This window comes from Oncorhynchus kisutch, linkage group LG14 (genome assembly GCF_002021735.2).
Source record: "Oncorhynchus kisutch isolate 150728-3 linkage group LG14, Okis_V2, whole genome shotgun sequence".
Classification (NCBI taxonomy): Eukaryota; Metazoa; Chordata; class Actinopteri; order Salmoniformes; family Salmonidae; genus Oncorhynchus; species Oncorhynchus kisutch.
The window spans coordinates 80,174,244-80,190,565 of NC_034187.2; the positions used below are offsets into that span (position 1 = coordinate 80,174,244).

Genomic DNA, 16,322 nt, shown 5'->3' on the forward strand with positions numbered 1-16,322 from the left:
TACTCCAAAAATACTATATTGGCTTCATAATATAGTTTCTTCTTCTTTTTGTTGAGTTTAGTCTCATGACTTCATCATTTGCAGTCAGCCAGACTTATTAGCCACTCCTTTGGCCCATCTCTTTCAACCATACAGGTGTTCAATTCCTCATCAATCTATGGAGCCTTAACAGTTCTAACAGTCAGTTTCTTAACAGGTGCATGTTTATCCATAATTGGAAGAAGCAATTTCATAAATGTATCAAGTGCAGTGTCTGGATGCTCCTTATTAATCACATCAGACCAACAAATATGTTTAACATCATCCACAGAAGAGTCACAGCAAAATATTGATCTCCTATACACTATTTTAGGCCCAGCTATCAGAACTTTTGTTTTCCTGGATATAGCCACTATATGGTGATGACTGCATCTAATGGATACGGACACAGCTTTAGAACACAGTTTAGTAAAAATGTGATCGATACATGTGGATGATCTTGCTCCTAGAGTGTTTGTAAACACCCTGGTAGGTTGATTAATAACCTGAACCAGATTACAGGCACTGGTTACAGTGAGAAGCTTCCTCTTGAGATGACAGCTTGATGAAAACCAGTCAATATTCAGGTCCCCAAGAAAGTAGACCTAAGTACAGTATCAAGCTTTCACACATATTATTTAGATACTGACTTAGCACTTGGCGGCCTATAGCAACACCCCCAAAAGAAAAGGCTTTAGATGGTACTTGACATAAGATCTTATAAGTATTACAGGGATATGGCTCTAAATATATACAGCCATCTCCCCCATAAGCATTCCTGTCTCTTCCATAGATGTTATACCCTTGTATTGCTATCGCTGTATCATCAAATTAATTATCTAAGTGAGTCTCAGAAATGTTATCTGATCTTGACAAGTTATTGATTTCATGAACCTTATTTCTAAGGCTACATATATTAATATGGGCTATTTTCTGCCCTTTCCTGGGTATCAGATATAGACATAATATGGAAAAGAGCAAACAGAGCAAGAACAAAATATATACGGTCCATTAATCAGTTGATGTTGATGCTGCAGGGTTGAAGCTACGAACCCATATGCTTTTTTATTTTATTTCACCTTTATTTAACCAGGTAGGCTAGTTGAGAACACCTTTATTTAACCAGGTAGGCTAGTAGAGAACACCTTTATTTAACCAGGTAGGCTAGTTGAGAACACCTTTATTTAACCAGGTAGGCTAGTAGAGAACACCTTTATTTAACCAGGTAGGCTAGTTGAGAACACCTTTATTTAACCAGGTAGGCTAGTTGAGAACACCTTTATTTAACCAGGTAGGCTAGTTGAGAACACCTTTATTTAACCAGGTAGGCTAGTTGAGAACACCTTTATTTAACCAGGTAGGCTAGTTGAGAACATCTTTATTTAACCAGGTAGGCTAGTTGAGAACACCTTTATTTAACCAGGTAGGCGAAGTTGAGAACACCTTTATTTAACCAGGTAGGCTAGTTGAGAACACCTTTATTTAACCAGGTAGGCTAGTTGAGAACACCTTTATTTAACCAGGTAGGCGAAGTTGAGAACACCTTTATTTAACCAGGTAGGCTAGTTGAGAACACCTTTATTTAACCAGGTAGGCTAGTTGAGAACACCTTTATTTAACCAGGTAGGCTAGTAGAGAACACCTTTATTTAACCAGGTAGGCTAGTTGAGAACACCTTTATTTAACCAGGTAGGCTAGTTGAGAACACCTTTATTTAACCAGGTAGGCTAGTTGAGAACACCTTTATTTAACCAGGTAGGCTAGTTGAGAACAAGTTCTCATTTGCAACTGCGACCTGGCCAAGATAAAGCATAGCAGTGTGAGCAGACAACAAAGAGTTACACATGGAGTAAACAATTAACAAGTCAATAACACAGTAGGAAAAAAAGGGGAGTCTATATACATTGTGTGCAAAAGGCATGAGGAGGTAGGCGAATAATTACATTTTTGCAGATTAACACTGGAGTGATAAATGATCAGATGGACATGTACAGGTAGAGATATTGGTGTGCAAAAGAGCAGAAAAGTAAATAAATAAAAACAGTAGGGGGATGAGGTAGGTGAAAATGGGTGGGCTATTTACCAATAGACTATGTACAGCTGCAGCGATCGGTTAACTGCTCAGATAGCAGATGTTTGAAGTTGGTGAGGGAGATAAAAGTCTCCAACTTCAGTGATTTTTGCAATTCGTTCCAGTCACAGGCAGCAGAGTACTGGAACGAAAGGCGGCCAAATGAGGTGTTGGCTTTAGGGATGATCAGTGAGATACACCTGCTGGAGCGTGTGCTACGGATGGGTGTTGCCATCGTGACCAGTGAACTGAGATAAGGCGGAGCTTTACCTAGCATGGACTTGTAGATGACCTGGAGCCAGTGGGTCTGGCAACGAATATGTAGCGAGGGCCAGCCGACTAGAGCATACAAGTCGCAGTGGTGGGTGGTATAAGGTGCTTTAGTGACAAAACGGATGGCACTGTGATAAACTGCATCCAGTTTGCTGAGTAGAGTGTTGGAAGCAATTTTGTAGATGACATCGCCAAAGTCCAGGATCGGTAGGATAGTCAGTTTTACTAGGGTAAGTTTGGCGGCGTGAGTGAAGGAGGCTTGGCTCATGATTCAGTTAAAATGCAATTAGTTTCAATCAACTGTGTTTGCTGGGGATGGGGGAAAAGTGTAACACCAATCAGGCCAACCAAGGACTAGAATTGCCCAGGCCTGAGCTAGACCATGCTGGTCAGACCAGCATTGACCAGCTTGGATCAGCATAGACCAGCATGGTCTAGTATGGACCAGCATGGACTAGCATAAACCAGCATAGACCAGTTTCGACCCGTTTGAAATTTAGGCTAGTCTACGCTGAAACACATTGAACAACACATTCATAAGTGGCAAACATAAAATAAATCATAAGGAATAAGGTTTTAAAATGCCTGTCCTATATCTAGGAAAAGCTCTAGGAAAAGCTCAGGAAAATATTTTCGTTTTTTTGGATTACATTCAGACAAGTCCCGTGACACTCATGGGGGTCATAGGTCAAAACAGAGAACACCATCATGTTTGTGAGAGCCTCATCTTTCCATAGAGTGGTCATATTAGTTTGTAGGCCAAACCGTTCATACGCTTTGTTTCGTTAGTAGACCGATTGTCAGGATGTCAAATGTTCAGACAAACACCGCTGTAGTTCTGCCACCTTCCACCAAAGATTCAGAAGACAGAGGCAGATGTTGTGAATTAAGACGAAGCCCTTATCCAGATATCTTTGTGGCATTTGGTGGCATTTGGTGGCATTTGGTGGCAGTGGCTTTGAGGATTCTAGTGCGCTAAAAACAGAAAGCGTACGGACCCTGTTTTATATACTGGCATGTGTCTTCACTGACATTTTCAACATGTCCCTGATTGAGTCTGTAATACCAACATGTTTCAAGCAGACCACCATAGTCCTTGTGCCCAAGAACACAAAGGCAACCTGCCTAAATGACTACCAACCTGTAGCACTCACGTCCGTAGCCATGAAGTGCTTTGAAAGGCTGGTCATGGCTCACATCAACACCATTATCCCAGAAACCCTAGACCCACCCACAGATCCACAGATGATGCAATCTCTATTGCACTCCACACTGCCCTTTCCCACCTGGACAAAAGGAACACCTACGTGAGAAAGCTGTTCATTGACTACAGCTCAACGTTCAACACCATAGTGCCCTCAAAGCTCATCACTAAGCTAAGAATTGTGGGACTAAACACCTCCCTCTGCAAATGGATCCTGGACTTCCTGACGGGCCGCCCCCAGGTGGTGAGGGTAGGTAGCAACACATCCGCCACGCTCACCCTCAACACTGCAGCCCCTCAAGGGTGTGTGCTGTACTCCCTGTTCACCCACGACTGCATGGCCAGGCACAACTCCAACACCATCATTAAGTTTGCAGACGACACAACAGTGGTAGGCCTGATTACCGACAACGATGGGACAGCCTATAGGGAGGAGGTCAGAGACCTGGCAGGGTGGTGCCAGAATAAAAACCTATCCCTCAACGTAACCAAGACCAAGGAGATTATTGTCGACTTACAGGAAAAGGAGCACCGAGCACGCCCCCATTCTCATCGAAGGGGCTGTAGTGGAGCAGGTTGAGAGCTTCAAGTTCCTTGGTGTCCACAACAACAACAAACTAGAATGGTCCAAACACACCAAGACAGTCGTGAAGAGGGCACGACAAAGCCTATTCCCCCTCAGGAAACTAAAAAGATTTGGCATGGGTCCTGAGATCCTCAAAAGGTTCTACAGCTGCAACATCGAGAGCATCGTGACTGGTTGCATCACTGCCTGGTACGGCAGCTGCTTGACCTCCGACCGCAAGGCACTACAGAGGGTAGGGCGTACGGCCCAGTACATCACTGGGGCCAAGCTTCCTGCCATCCAGGACCTCTACACCAGGCGGTGTCAGAGGAAGGCCCTAAAAATGGTCAAAGACCCCAGCCACCCCAGTCATAGACTGTTCTCTCTACTACCGCATGCCAAGTCTAGGACAAAAAGGCTTCTCAACAGTTTTTACCCCCACACTATTTGCATTGTGTGCCCCCCTCCCCCAACCCCTCTTTTACGCTGCTGCTACTCTCTGTTTATCATATATGCATAGTCACTTTAACTATACATTCATGTACATACTACTTCAATTGGGCCGACCAGCCAGTGCTCCCGCACACTGGCTAACCGGGCTATCTGCATTGGCAAAACAGAGAACACCATCATGTTTGTGAGAGCCTCATCTTTCCATAGAGTGGAAAGAAGAAGGGACAGGGAAGATGAAAAGCAGGCCCAAACCATGATGCTGCCACTACCATGTTTGACAGTGGGGATAGGGTGTTCAGGGTGATGAGCTGTGTTACGCCAAACATAACGTTTTGCATTGTTGCCAAAAAGTTCAATTTTGGTTTCATCTGACCAGAGCACCTTCTTCCACATGTTTGTTGTGTCTCCCAGGTGGCTTGTGGCAAACTTTAAATGACACTTTTTATGGATATCTTTAAGAAATTGCTTTCTTCTTGCCACTCTTCCATAAAGGCCAGATTTGTGCAATATACGACTGATTGTTGTCCTATGGACAGAGTCTCCCACCTCAGCTGTAGATCTCTGCAGTTCATCCAGAGTGATCATGGGCCTCTTGGCTGCATCTCTGATCAGTCTTCTCCTTGTATGAGCTGAAAGTTTAGAGGGACGGCCAGGTCTTGGTAGATTTGCAGTGGTCTGATACTCCTTCCATTTCAATATTATCGCTTGCACAGTGCTCCTTGGGATGTTTAAAGCTTGGGAAATCTTTTTGTATCCAAATCCGGCTTTAAACTTCTTCACAACAGTATCTCGGACCTGCCTGGTGTGTTCCTTGTTCTTCATGATGCTCTCTGCGCTTTTAACGGACCTCTGAGACTATCACAGTGCAGGTGCATTTATGCGGAGACTTGATTACACACAGGTGGATTGTATTTATCATCATTAGTCATTTAGGTCAACATTGGATCATTCAGAGATCCTCACTGAACTTCTGGAGAGAGTTTGCTGCACTGAAAGTAAAGGGGCTGAATAATTTTGCACGCCCACTTTTTCAGTTTTTGATTTGTTAAAAAAGTTTTAAATATCCAATAAATGTCGTTCCACTTCATGATTGTGTCCCACTTGTTGTTGATTCTTCACAAAAAAATACAGTTTTATATCTTTATGTTTGAAGCCTGAAATGTGGCAAAAGGTTGCAAAGTTCATGGGGGCCGAATACTTTCGCAAGGCACTGTATCTATCTATCTCGCTAATGTATAGAGCCTCGCTACTGTTATTTTTCACTGTCTTTTTGCTGTGGTTTTATTTCTTTACGTACCTATTGTTCACCTAATGTTTTGCACTATTGGTTAGAGCCTGTATGTAAGCATTTCACTGTTGTATTCGGCGCACGTGACAAATAAACTTTGATCTGATTTGATACGACGATGAAGCACGGGTTGGGAGCTACAACAAAACTACCAAGGAACCAGGTACTGATGGCATTAACACAAGGCGCAATGCAGAAGGATATATTGTGGAGTGGGCTTGGGGACACCACAGAGATTGGCACACAGACAACCACATATCAGCAATACTGCATTTTCTGTGGGCAAGAGGCAACGTGATCCACAGCTGTGTGCTATAGACTTGCTCCAATTGAGCATTAAAAAGAGCAGAGACAGGAGGCTCCAGTTCATTTATTTAGAACAAATATATTTAAGCTTTATGTAACTAGGCAAGTCAGTTAAGAACAAATTCTTATTTACAATGACGGCCAAACCCTAACCGGACGACGCTGGGCCGATTGTGCGCCCCCTTATGGGACTCCCGATCATGGCTGGTTGTGATACAGCCTGGAATCGAACCATGGTCTGAGATGCAGTGCCTTAGAATGCTGCGCCACTCGGGAGCCCCGAGTTGGTAGAGGTGATGGTTATTGAGCTACAAGAAAACAGCACTGGCTCACCTGATCTGTCCAATCCCCACCGAGATCCAAGGGGCCCGGTGGCAGTGACATCCCCACCGAGATCCAAGGGGCCCGGTGGCAGTGACATCCCCACCGAGATCCAAGGGGCCCGGTGGCAGTGACATCCCCACCGAGATCCAAGGGGCCCGATGCCAGTGACATCCCCACCGAGATCCAAGGGGCCCGGTGGCAGTGACATCCCCACCGAGATCCAAGGGGCCCGGTGGCAGTGACATCCCCACCGAGATCCAAGGGGCCCGGTGGCAGTGACATCCCCACTGAGATCCAAGGGGCCCGGTGGCAGTGACATTCCGACTGGACCCGTCACTGCCCAAGCTCACGGACAATGATGAAAAATAGTGTACCTTGCAACGTTTGAACAGATGGCGGCTACCTGTGGCTGGCCCGAGAGAAGCATGAGTGATTTGGCTTGTAAGTCTGTTAACAGGAAAGGCAAGAGAAGCCTATGTGATTTCGGACATTCACTTTGTTCATGATTATGACAGTGTTAAGGAAGAGATTCTTAAAATGAATGAAATCAACAAAGATTGACGACTTTCGTGAAGAAAAGAAGGCAAAGTCGTACTTGGCTCTTAAGCCTTATTGTTATTATTAAATGCCTGATTGGTGGTGTGCTGCAGAGATGGTTGTCCTTCTGGAAGGTTCTCCCATCTTCACAGAGGAACTCTAGAGCCGAGGAACTCCAGAGCTCTGTCAGATTGACACCTCCCTGACCAAGGCCCTTCTCCCCCGATTGCTCAGTTTGGCCGGGTGGCCAGCTCTAGGAAGAGTCTCGGTGGTTCCAAACTTGTACTATTTAAGAATGATGGAGGCCACTGTGTTCTTAGGGACCTTCAATGCTGCAGAAATGTTTTGGTACCCTTCCCCAGATCTGTGCCTCGACACAATCCTGTCTCGGAGCTCTACGGACAATTACTTCGACCTCATGGCTTGGTTTTTGCTCTGACATGCACTGTCAACTGTGAAACCTCATATAGACAGGTGTGTGCCTTTCCAAATAATTCAATTGAATTTAGCACAGGTGGACTTCGATCAAGTTGTAGAAACATCTCATGGATGATCAATGAAAACAGCATGCACCTGAACTCAGTTTTGAGTCTCATAGCAAAGGGTCTAAATGCTTATGGTATTTCTATTTTTTTTGTATTTATCTAGCAAACATTTCTAGAAACCTGTTTTCGCTTTGTCATTGTGGGGTATTGTGATGTCATTATGGGGTATTGTGATGTCATTATGGGGTATTGTGTGTAGATTGAGGATGTTTTATTTAATCTGTTTGAGAATAAGGCTGTAACGTAACAAAATGTGGAGAAAGTCAAAGGGTCTGAATACATTCCAAAGGCACTGCACAATTATAAAATCCACACATACAGCAAGTGTGCAGTTAAACCTGGCAAAAAACACACATTTCTTTCCACATGGCTGTGGGGTGAGACAGGGATGCAGCTTAAGCCCCAACCTCTTCAATACATATATCAAGGAATTGGCGAGGGCACTAGAACAGTCTGCAGCATCCAGCCTTACTCTACTAGAATCTGAAGTCAAATGTCCACTGTTTGCTGATGATCTGGTGCTTCTGTCCCCAATCAAGGAGGGCCTACAACAGCACCTACATTTTTTGCACAGATTCTGTCAGACCTGGGCCCTGACCTGGGCCCTGACAATCTCAGTAAGACCAAAATAATGGTGTTCCAGTAAACATCAGCACCACAAGTAACTTCTGCATTCAGAATGCAACGTAAAACATCAAATAATGCATGCAGAGCAGAATTAGGCCGATAACCGCTAATTATCAAAATACAGAAAAGAGCCAATAAATTCTACAACCACCTAAAAGGAAGCGATTCCCAAACCGTCCAAAACAAAGCCATCACCTACAGAGATATGAACCTGAGAAGAGTCCCCTCAGCAAACTGGTCCTGGGGCTCTGTTCACAAACACAAACAGACCCCACAGAGCCCCAGGACAGCAACACAATTAGACCCATCCAAATCATGAGAAAACAAAAAGATAATTACTTGACTCATTGGAAAGAATTAACCAAAAACACTGAGCAAGCTAGAATGCTATTTGGCCCTAAACAGAGAGTACACAGTGGCAGAATATCTGACCACTGTGACTGACTCAAACTTAAGGAAAGCTTTGACTATGTACAGACTCAGTGAGCATAGCCTTGCTATTGAGAAAGGCTGCCGAAGGCAGACCTGGCTCTCAAGAGAAGACAGGCTATGTGCTCACTGCCCACAAAATGAGGTGGAAACTGAGCTGCACTTCCTAACGTCCTGCCAAATGTATGACCATATTAGAGACACATATTTCCCTCAGATTACACAGACCCACACAGAATTTGAAAACAAAACCAATTTTGATAAACTCCCATATCTACTGGGTGAAATAACAGTGTGACATCACAGCAGCAGTACTTGTGACCTGTTGCCACAAGAAAAGGGCAACCAGTGAAGAACAAACACCATTGTAAATATATTTGTTTATTTATTTTCCCCTTTGTTACTTGAACTATTTGCACAAAATATGACATTTGAAATGTTTTTTATTGTTTATTTCACTTTTGTTTAATTTCCATTTCACTTGCGTTGCCATGCCAATAAAGCCCTGAAATTGAAATGTAATTGAATAGAAAGAGAGAGAGAGAAAGAATGACAGAGAGAGATAGAAAGAGAGAGAGAGAGAGAGAGAAAGAGAGAGAGAGATAGAGAAAGAAAGAGAGAGAGAAAGAAAGAAAGAAAGAGAGAGAGAGAGAGAAAGAGAGAGAGAGAAAAAGAGAGAGAGAGAGAGAGAATGTCAGGAGAGAGAAGAAGTTTACCTGACAAAAGACCATAATGTTGTAATTTGCCTCATAAAAAAATGACATTTGGCAACAGCAGTACAGTTCCTCTTCTCTTCTAGTAGGAGAGAAACCGGGGGAGGTGTGAGTGTGGTGGGGGCAGTGGGACTGCAGCTGGCACTGTGTCCTGGGTTTCCAGGGAAACGGGGGAGCCATCATAGGGGTGGACAGGAAACTCTAACAGGGCTGACTTCCTGTGGCTCTCCTGATGGCCGACCAGATAGTGTGTGTGTGTGTTGAGAGTTCTTGTGAAGGTAAACTAAGCAGCACTGAGATGTGTTTTCCATCACCATCATGCTTTATGTTTTTGGTTTTTTTGTTTGTTGAGTATTTCGAGATGCGATTGTTCCTGGTAAATCAGGAATCTCAGATTTTTCCCAACTGTATATTACTAAATGCTATGCCAAGAGCTCCAGACCTGTATGGCACAAGGAGAGATTGTGCTAGTGCAGTGGACAGCTAAACTACCATCGCACAGTGATGTAGCCTTCCTAAGACTTGAGGTGTAGTCACCTTTATCCATGAATGGATCCAATAGCAGGAATTATGCTAGAATGCTTTGTAGAATATGTGATTTTGACATTTCAGAATTCTGGGTTTGCGGTGGAATAGAATGCATTACACGTACAGTATATCAGCGCTGGTCCTGGAGAGAGAAGATTCTGACTGTTTCCTCTCAACGGCCATTTTGTTTTCCCTGATCTCAGCTGTGACTTCCTACCTCACTGCAAAGCAGGAAGTGAACTGAGTGATAACACACAGACACCAGTGGTAATGATAATTTCTCAGTCAAGTGTCACTGTGTCATGTTCTAACTGTTCAACAGACCACACACACACTGTAAATACAACCCATCTTTATATTTTGTACTTTAACTACAGTATTTGCACATGGTTACAACACTGTATAGTGGCAAAAAAAATAAAATGGAAATACCTGGATTTCTGCATAAATTGGTAATACAATTTGATCTGATCTTCATTTAGGTCACTACAATAGACAAACACAGTCTGCTTACACTAATAACACACAGATAATTAGTTGTTTTCATGTCTTTATTGAACACACCGTGTAAACATTCACAGTGCAGGGTGGGAAAAGTATGTGAACCCTTGGATTTAATAAATGGTTGACCCTCCTTTGGCAGCAATAACCTCAACCAAACGTTTTCAGTAGTGGCGTATCAGACCTACACAACGGTCAGGAGGAATTTTGGAGGAATCCTCTTTACAAAACTTGGGATATTATTGGAATGTCTGGTGTGAACCGCTCTCTTGAGGTCATGCCACAACATCTTAATCGGGTGGAGGTCAGGACTCTGACTGGTCCACTCCAGAAGGTGTATCTTCTTCTGTTGAAGCCATTCTGTTGTTGATTTACTTCTGTGTTTTGGGTCGTTGTCCTGTTGCATCACCCAACTTCTGTTGAGCTTCAATTGGTAGACATTATCCTGCAAAATGTCTTGATAAACTTGGGAATTCATTTTTCCGTCGACGATAGCAAGCTGTCCAGGCCCCGAGGCAGCAAAGCAGCCCCAAACCTTGATGCTCCCGCCACCATATTTTACAGTTGGGATGAGGGTTTGATATTGGTGTGCTGTGCCTTTTTTTCTCTACACATAGTGTTGTATGTTCCTTCCAAACAACTTAAGAAGAATCCTAGAGTGTCAGCTAAAGACTTACAGAAATCTCTGGAACATCTCGTCATCTCTGTTGACGAGTCTACGATACGTAAAACACTAAACAAGAATGGTGTTCATGGGAGGACACCACAGAAGAAGCCACTGCTGTCCAAAAAACATTACTGCACGTCTGGCAAAATATTCTGTGGACAGATGAAACTACAGTTAACCTCATTGATCATTCTGTGCTGTGCTCTTGCAGTCATCTTTGCAGCATGGCCTCTCATAGGGAGAGTAGCAACAGTGCTGAACTTTACTCCATTTATAGACAATTTGTCTTACCGTGGACTGATGAACATCATGGCTTTTAGAGATACCTTTGTAACCCTTTCCAGCTTTATGCAAGTCAACGATTCTTAATCTTAGGTCTTCTGAGATCTCTTTTGTTGGAGGTATCGTTGATATCAGGCAATGCTTCTTGTGAATAGCAAACTCAAATGTTTGAGTGTTTTTTATAGGGCAAGGCAGCTCTAACCAACATCTCTAATCTCGTCTCATTGATTGGACTCCAGGTTAGCTGACTCCTGACTCCAATTAGCTCCAACGTGCTTCTACACCTGCATTGCTTGCTGTTTGGGGTTTTAGGCTGGGTTTCTGTACAGCACTTTGAGATATCAGCTGATGTACGAAGGGCTATATAAATACATTTGATTTGATTTGACTTTAGGAGAAGTCATTAGTCTGGGGGGGTTCACATACTTTTTCCAACCTACACTGTGAATGTTTAAATTAAACCTTCAATATACATTCAATATAGACAATCAAAATAATTTGTGTTATTAGTTTAAGCACACTATGTTTGTCTATTGTTGTGACTTAGATTAAAGATTAAAGATCTGATCAAATTTGATGACCAATTTATTCAGAAATCCAGGTATTTCCAAAGGGTTCACATACTTTTTCTTGCCACTGTATATAGCCATAATATAACATTTAATGTTGACTTTTTTGATTGTTTATTTCACTTTTGTTTATTGTCTATTCCACTTGATATGGCAATGTTAACATAGGTTTCTCATGTCAATAAAGCCCTTTGAATTGTATACTGTAGGTCATGGTCTCTTCCTCAGAGAACTGAAAAGGGAAGTGGCTAATCTCTCTCTTTCATCATATCTTTCTTTCTCTCTCTCTCTCTCTCTCTCTCTCTCTCTCTCTCTCTCTCTCTCCTCTCTCTCTCTCTCCTGCTCTCTCCTCCTCTCTCTCGTCTCTCTCTCTCTCTCTGCTCGCTTCTCTCTCTCTTCTATCTCCCTTCCCTCCCTCCCCTCCACCTCTCTCTTCTCTCTGCTATCCGCCCTCCCTCCCCCCCCTCTCTCTCTCCTCTCTCTCTCCCTCCCATCCCTCTCTCTTCCCCCCCCTCTCGCTCTCTCTCTCTCTCTCATCATTCTCTCTCTTACCCTCTCATCTCTTACTCTCTCTCTCCGTCTCCCTCTCTCTGTCTCTCCTCTCTCCTCTCTCTCTCTCTCCTCTCTCTCTCTCCCTCCATCCCTCTCTCTCTCCCCCCCCCCCCCTCTCTCTCTCTCTCTCTCTCTCTCTCTCTCTTACTCTCTCTCTCCTCTCCCTCTCTCTGTCTCTCTCTCTGTCTCTCTCTATCTCCCTCCCTCTCTCTCATCTCCCCTCCCTCTCTCTCTCTCTCTCTTCCCTCCCTCTCTCTCTCTCTCTCTCTCGTCTCTCTCTTACTCTCTCTCTCCTCACCCTCTCTCTCTCTCCCCCCTCTCTCTCTCTGTCTGTCTATCCCCTCTCTCTCTCTCCTCTCCCCTCTCTCTCCTCTCTCTCTCTCTCTCTCTCTCTCCTCCCTCCCTCTCTCTCTCTCTCTCCTCTCCCTCTCTCTCCTCTCTCTCTAGTGGCAATGTTGACTGACAGATGATTTGACAGAGGAAGACAGCAGGTAAGAAACTCTGCCCTTTTTTACACTCCTTATTTGTTTCATCCTTTTCTCTACTTCTCTTTTTCACTTCTCCCTTCTCACTCTTTTTTTATCATGCTCTCTCTCTCACCTTCTCTTTCTTTCTTTCTTTCTTTCTTTCTTTCTTTCTTTCTTTCTTTCTTCTTTCTTCTTTCTTTCTTTCTTTCTTTCTTTCTTTCTTTCTTTCTTTCTTTCTTTCTTTCTTTCTTTCTCTCTCTCTCTCTCTCTCTCTCTCTCTCTCTCTCTCTCCTCTCTCTCTCTCTCTCTCTCTCTCTCTCTCTCTCTCTCTCTCTCTCTCTCTCTCTCTCTCTCTCTCTCTCTCTCTCTCTCTCTCCTTCTCTCTCTTTCTTTCTTTCTTTCTTTCCTTTCTCTCTCTCGCTCTCTCTCGCTCTCTCTCTCTCGCTCTCTCTCTCACCTTCTCTCTCTCTCGCTCTCTCTCTCTCTCACCTTCTCTTTCTCTCTCATTTGTCCCCTCTTTCACCCCTCTATAGAAAGAGAATTACTGTGAAATAACTACATTTCTATGCACCCCCCTCCTCTCTCTGTCTCCGTAGCGATAGTCTCTGTGGTTAATATGGGCTGTGCCCACTGTAAACAGTACAATGCTGCAGCCAAGGCAGCCGAGGTATCTGACCCATCTCCAAGCAACAGCCCTGACGGGGGTGTGTCTAAAGTGTTAGCCCTGCCCCTTTACCACCCTGACCCCACCCACCAGACTATACCTGACTTCAACAAGCCATTTGGCTCTGCCTGTTTCCCCAACACCAACACACAGCCCCGTGCAGGGGTCATCACAGGTAAGGTATAGGGATGTGTGTGTGACTCTCTTCATAGTGTTGTAGGTGTTTACAGGTGGAGGTGTGACTCTCTTCATAGTGTTGTATGTGTTACCAGGTGGAGGTGTGACTCTCTTCATAGTGTTGTATGTGTTACCAGGTGGAGGTGTGACTCTCTTCATAGCGTTGTATGACTATGATGCTCGTACTGAAGATGATCTGTTCTTCCAGAAGGGAGAGAAGTTCCACATCCTCAACAACACGTGAGAGTCACATCCACATTACATTGTCTCTACAGAGAGGGGGACTGGTGGGAGGCCCAGTCTGATGACTGTCTGTCTCTACAGAGAGGGGGACTGGTGGGAGGCCCGGTCTGATGACTGTCTCTACAGAGTGGAGGACTGGTGGGAGGCCCGGTCTGATGACTGTCTGTCTCTACAGAGAGGAGGACTGGTGGGAGGCCCAGTCTGATGGCTGTCTGTCTCTACAGAGAGGGGGACTGGTGGGAGGCCCAGTCTGATGACTGTCTCTACAGAGAGGAGGACTGGTGGGAGGCCCGGTCTGATGACTGTCTGTCTCTACAGAGAGGGGGACTGGTGGGAGGCCCGGTCTGATGACTGTCTGTCTCTACAGAGTGGGGGACTGGTGGGAGGCCCGGTCTGATGACTGTCTACAGAGTGGGGGACTGGTGGGAGGCCCGGTCTGATGACTGTCTCTACAGAGTGGGGGACTGGTGGGAGGCCCGGTCTGATGACTATCTCTACAGAGTGGGGGACTGGTGGGAGGCCCAGTCTGATGACTGTCTGTCTCTACAGAGAGGGGGACTGGTGGAAGGCCCGGTCTGATGACTGTCTGTCTCTACAGAGAGGGGGACTGGTGGGAGGCCCAGTCTGATGACTGTCTATCTCTACAGAGCTGGGGACTGGTGGGAGGCCCAGTCTGATGACTGTCTGTCTCTACAGAGAGGAGGACTGGTGCGAGGCCCGGTCTGATGACTGTCTGTCTCTACAGAGAGGGGGACTGGTGGTTGGCCCAGTCTGATGACTGTCTGTCTCTACAGAGAGGAGGACTGGTGGGAGGCCCAGTCTGATGGCTGTCTGTCTCTACAGAGAGGGGGACTGGTGGGAGGCCCGGTCTGATGACTGTCTGTCTCTACAGAGTGGGGGACTGGTGGGAGGCCCGGTCTGATGACTGTCTACAGAGTGGGGGACTGGTGGGAGGCCCGGTCTGATGACTGTCTCTACAGAGTGGGGGACTGGTGGGAGGCCCGGTCTGATGACTATCTCTACAGAGTGGGGGACTGGTGGGAGGCCCAGTCTGATGACTGTCTGTCTCTACAGAGAGGGGGACTGGTGGAAGGCCCGGTCTGATGACTGTCTGTCTCTACAGAGAGGGGGACTGGTGGGAGGCCCAGTCTGATGACTGTCTATCTCTACAGAGCTGGGGACTGGTGGGAGGCCCAGTCTGATGACTGTCTGTCTCTACAGAGAGGAGGACTGGTGCGAGGCCCGGTCTGATGACTGTCTGTCTCTACAGAGAGGGGGACTGGTGGTTGGCCCAGTCTGATGACTGTCTGTCTCTACAGAGAGGAGGACTGGTGGGAGGCCCAGTCTGATGACTGTCTGTCTCTACAGAGAGGGGGACTGGTGGTAGGCCCGGTCTGATGACTGTCTGTCTCTACAGAGAGGAGGACTGGTGGGAGGCCCAGTCTGATGGCTGTCTGTCTCTACAGAGAGGGGGACTGGTGGGAGGCCCAGTCTGATGACTGTCTCTACAGAGAGGAGGACTGGTGGGAGGCCCGGTCTGATGACTGTCTGTCTCTACAGAGAGGGGGACTGGTGGGAGGCCCGGTCTAATGACTGTCTGTCTCTACAGAGAGGGGGACTGGTGGGAGGCCCGGTCTGATGACTGTCTGTCTCTACAGAGAGGGGGACTGGTGGGAGGCCCGGTCTGATGACTGTCTGTCTCTACAGAGAGGAGGACTTGTGGGAGGCCCAGTCTGATGACTGTCTGTCCCTACAGAGAGGAGGACTGGTGGGAGGCCCGGTCTGATGACTGTCTGTCTCTACAGAGAGGGGGACTGGTGGGAGGCCCGGTCTAATGACTGTCTGTCTCTACAGAGAGGGGGACTGGTGGGAGGCCCGGTCTGATGACTGTCTGTCCCTACAGAGAGGGGGACTGGTGGGAGGCCCGGTCTGATGACTGTCTGTCTCTACAGAGAGGAGGACTGGTGGGATGCCCGGTCTGATGACTGTCTGTCTCTACAGAGAGGAGGACTGGTGGGAGGCCCAGTCTGATGACTGTCTCTACAGAGAGGGGGACTGGTGGGAGGCCCAGTCTGATGACTGTCTGTCTCTACAGAGTGGGGGACTGGTCGGAGGCCCGGTCGGATTACTGTCTGTCTCTACAGAGCTGGGAACTGGTGGGAGGCCCGGTCTGATGACTGTCTGTCTCTACAGAGCTGGGAACTGGTGGGAGGCCCGGTCTGATGACTGTCTCTACAGAGCTGGGGACTGGTGGGTGGCCCGGTCAGATTACTGTCTGTCTCTACAGAGAGGGGGACTGGTAGAAGGCCTGGTCTGATG

The 16,322-nt window shown here is 46.2% G+C and overlaps 1 protein-coding gene across 5 annotated transcripts in view; it reads left to right on the forward strand.

Moving 5' to 3' along the window:
* Positions 1-16,322, forward strand: part of LOC109881185 (proto-oncogene tyrosine-protein kinase Yrk-like) — a 49,625-nt gene that overhangs the window by 19,490 nt on the left and 13,813 nt on the right. For 2 of the 5 annotated variants that reach the window (XM_031789033.1, XM_031789035.1), the window contains exons 2-5: positions 9,966-10,148; positions 12,900-12,943; positions 13,516-13,758; positions 13,898-14,000. In XM_031789033.1, coding sequence (XP_031644893.1) covers positions 13,536-13,758; positions 13,898-14,000 — 326 coding nt within the window. In that variant the 5' untranslated portion in view covers positions 9,966-10,148; positions 12,900-12,943; positions 13,516-13,535. The remainder of the gene's footprint in view (positions 1-9,965; positions 10,149-12,899; positions 12,944-13,515; positions 13,759-13,897; positions 14,001-16,322) is intronic. The other 3 variants (XM_031789034.1, XM_020473339.2, XM_031789036.1) reach the window with 2 other exon arrangements.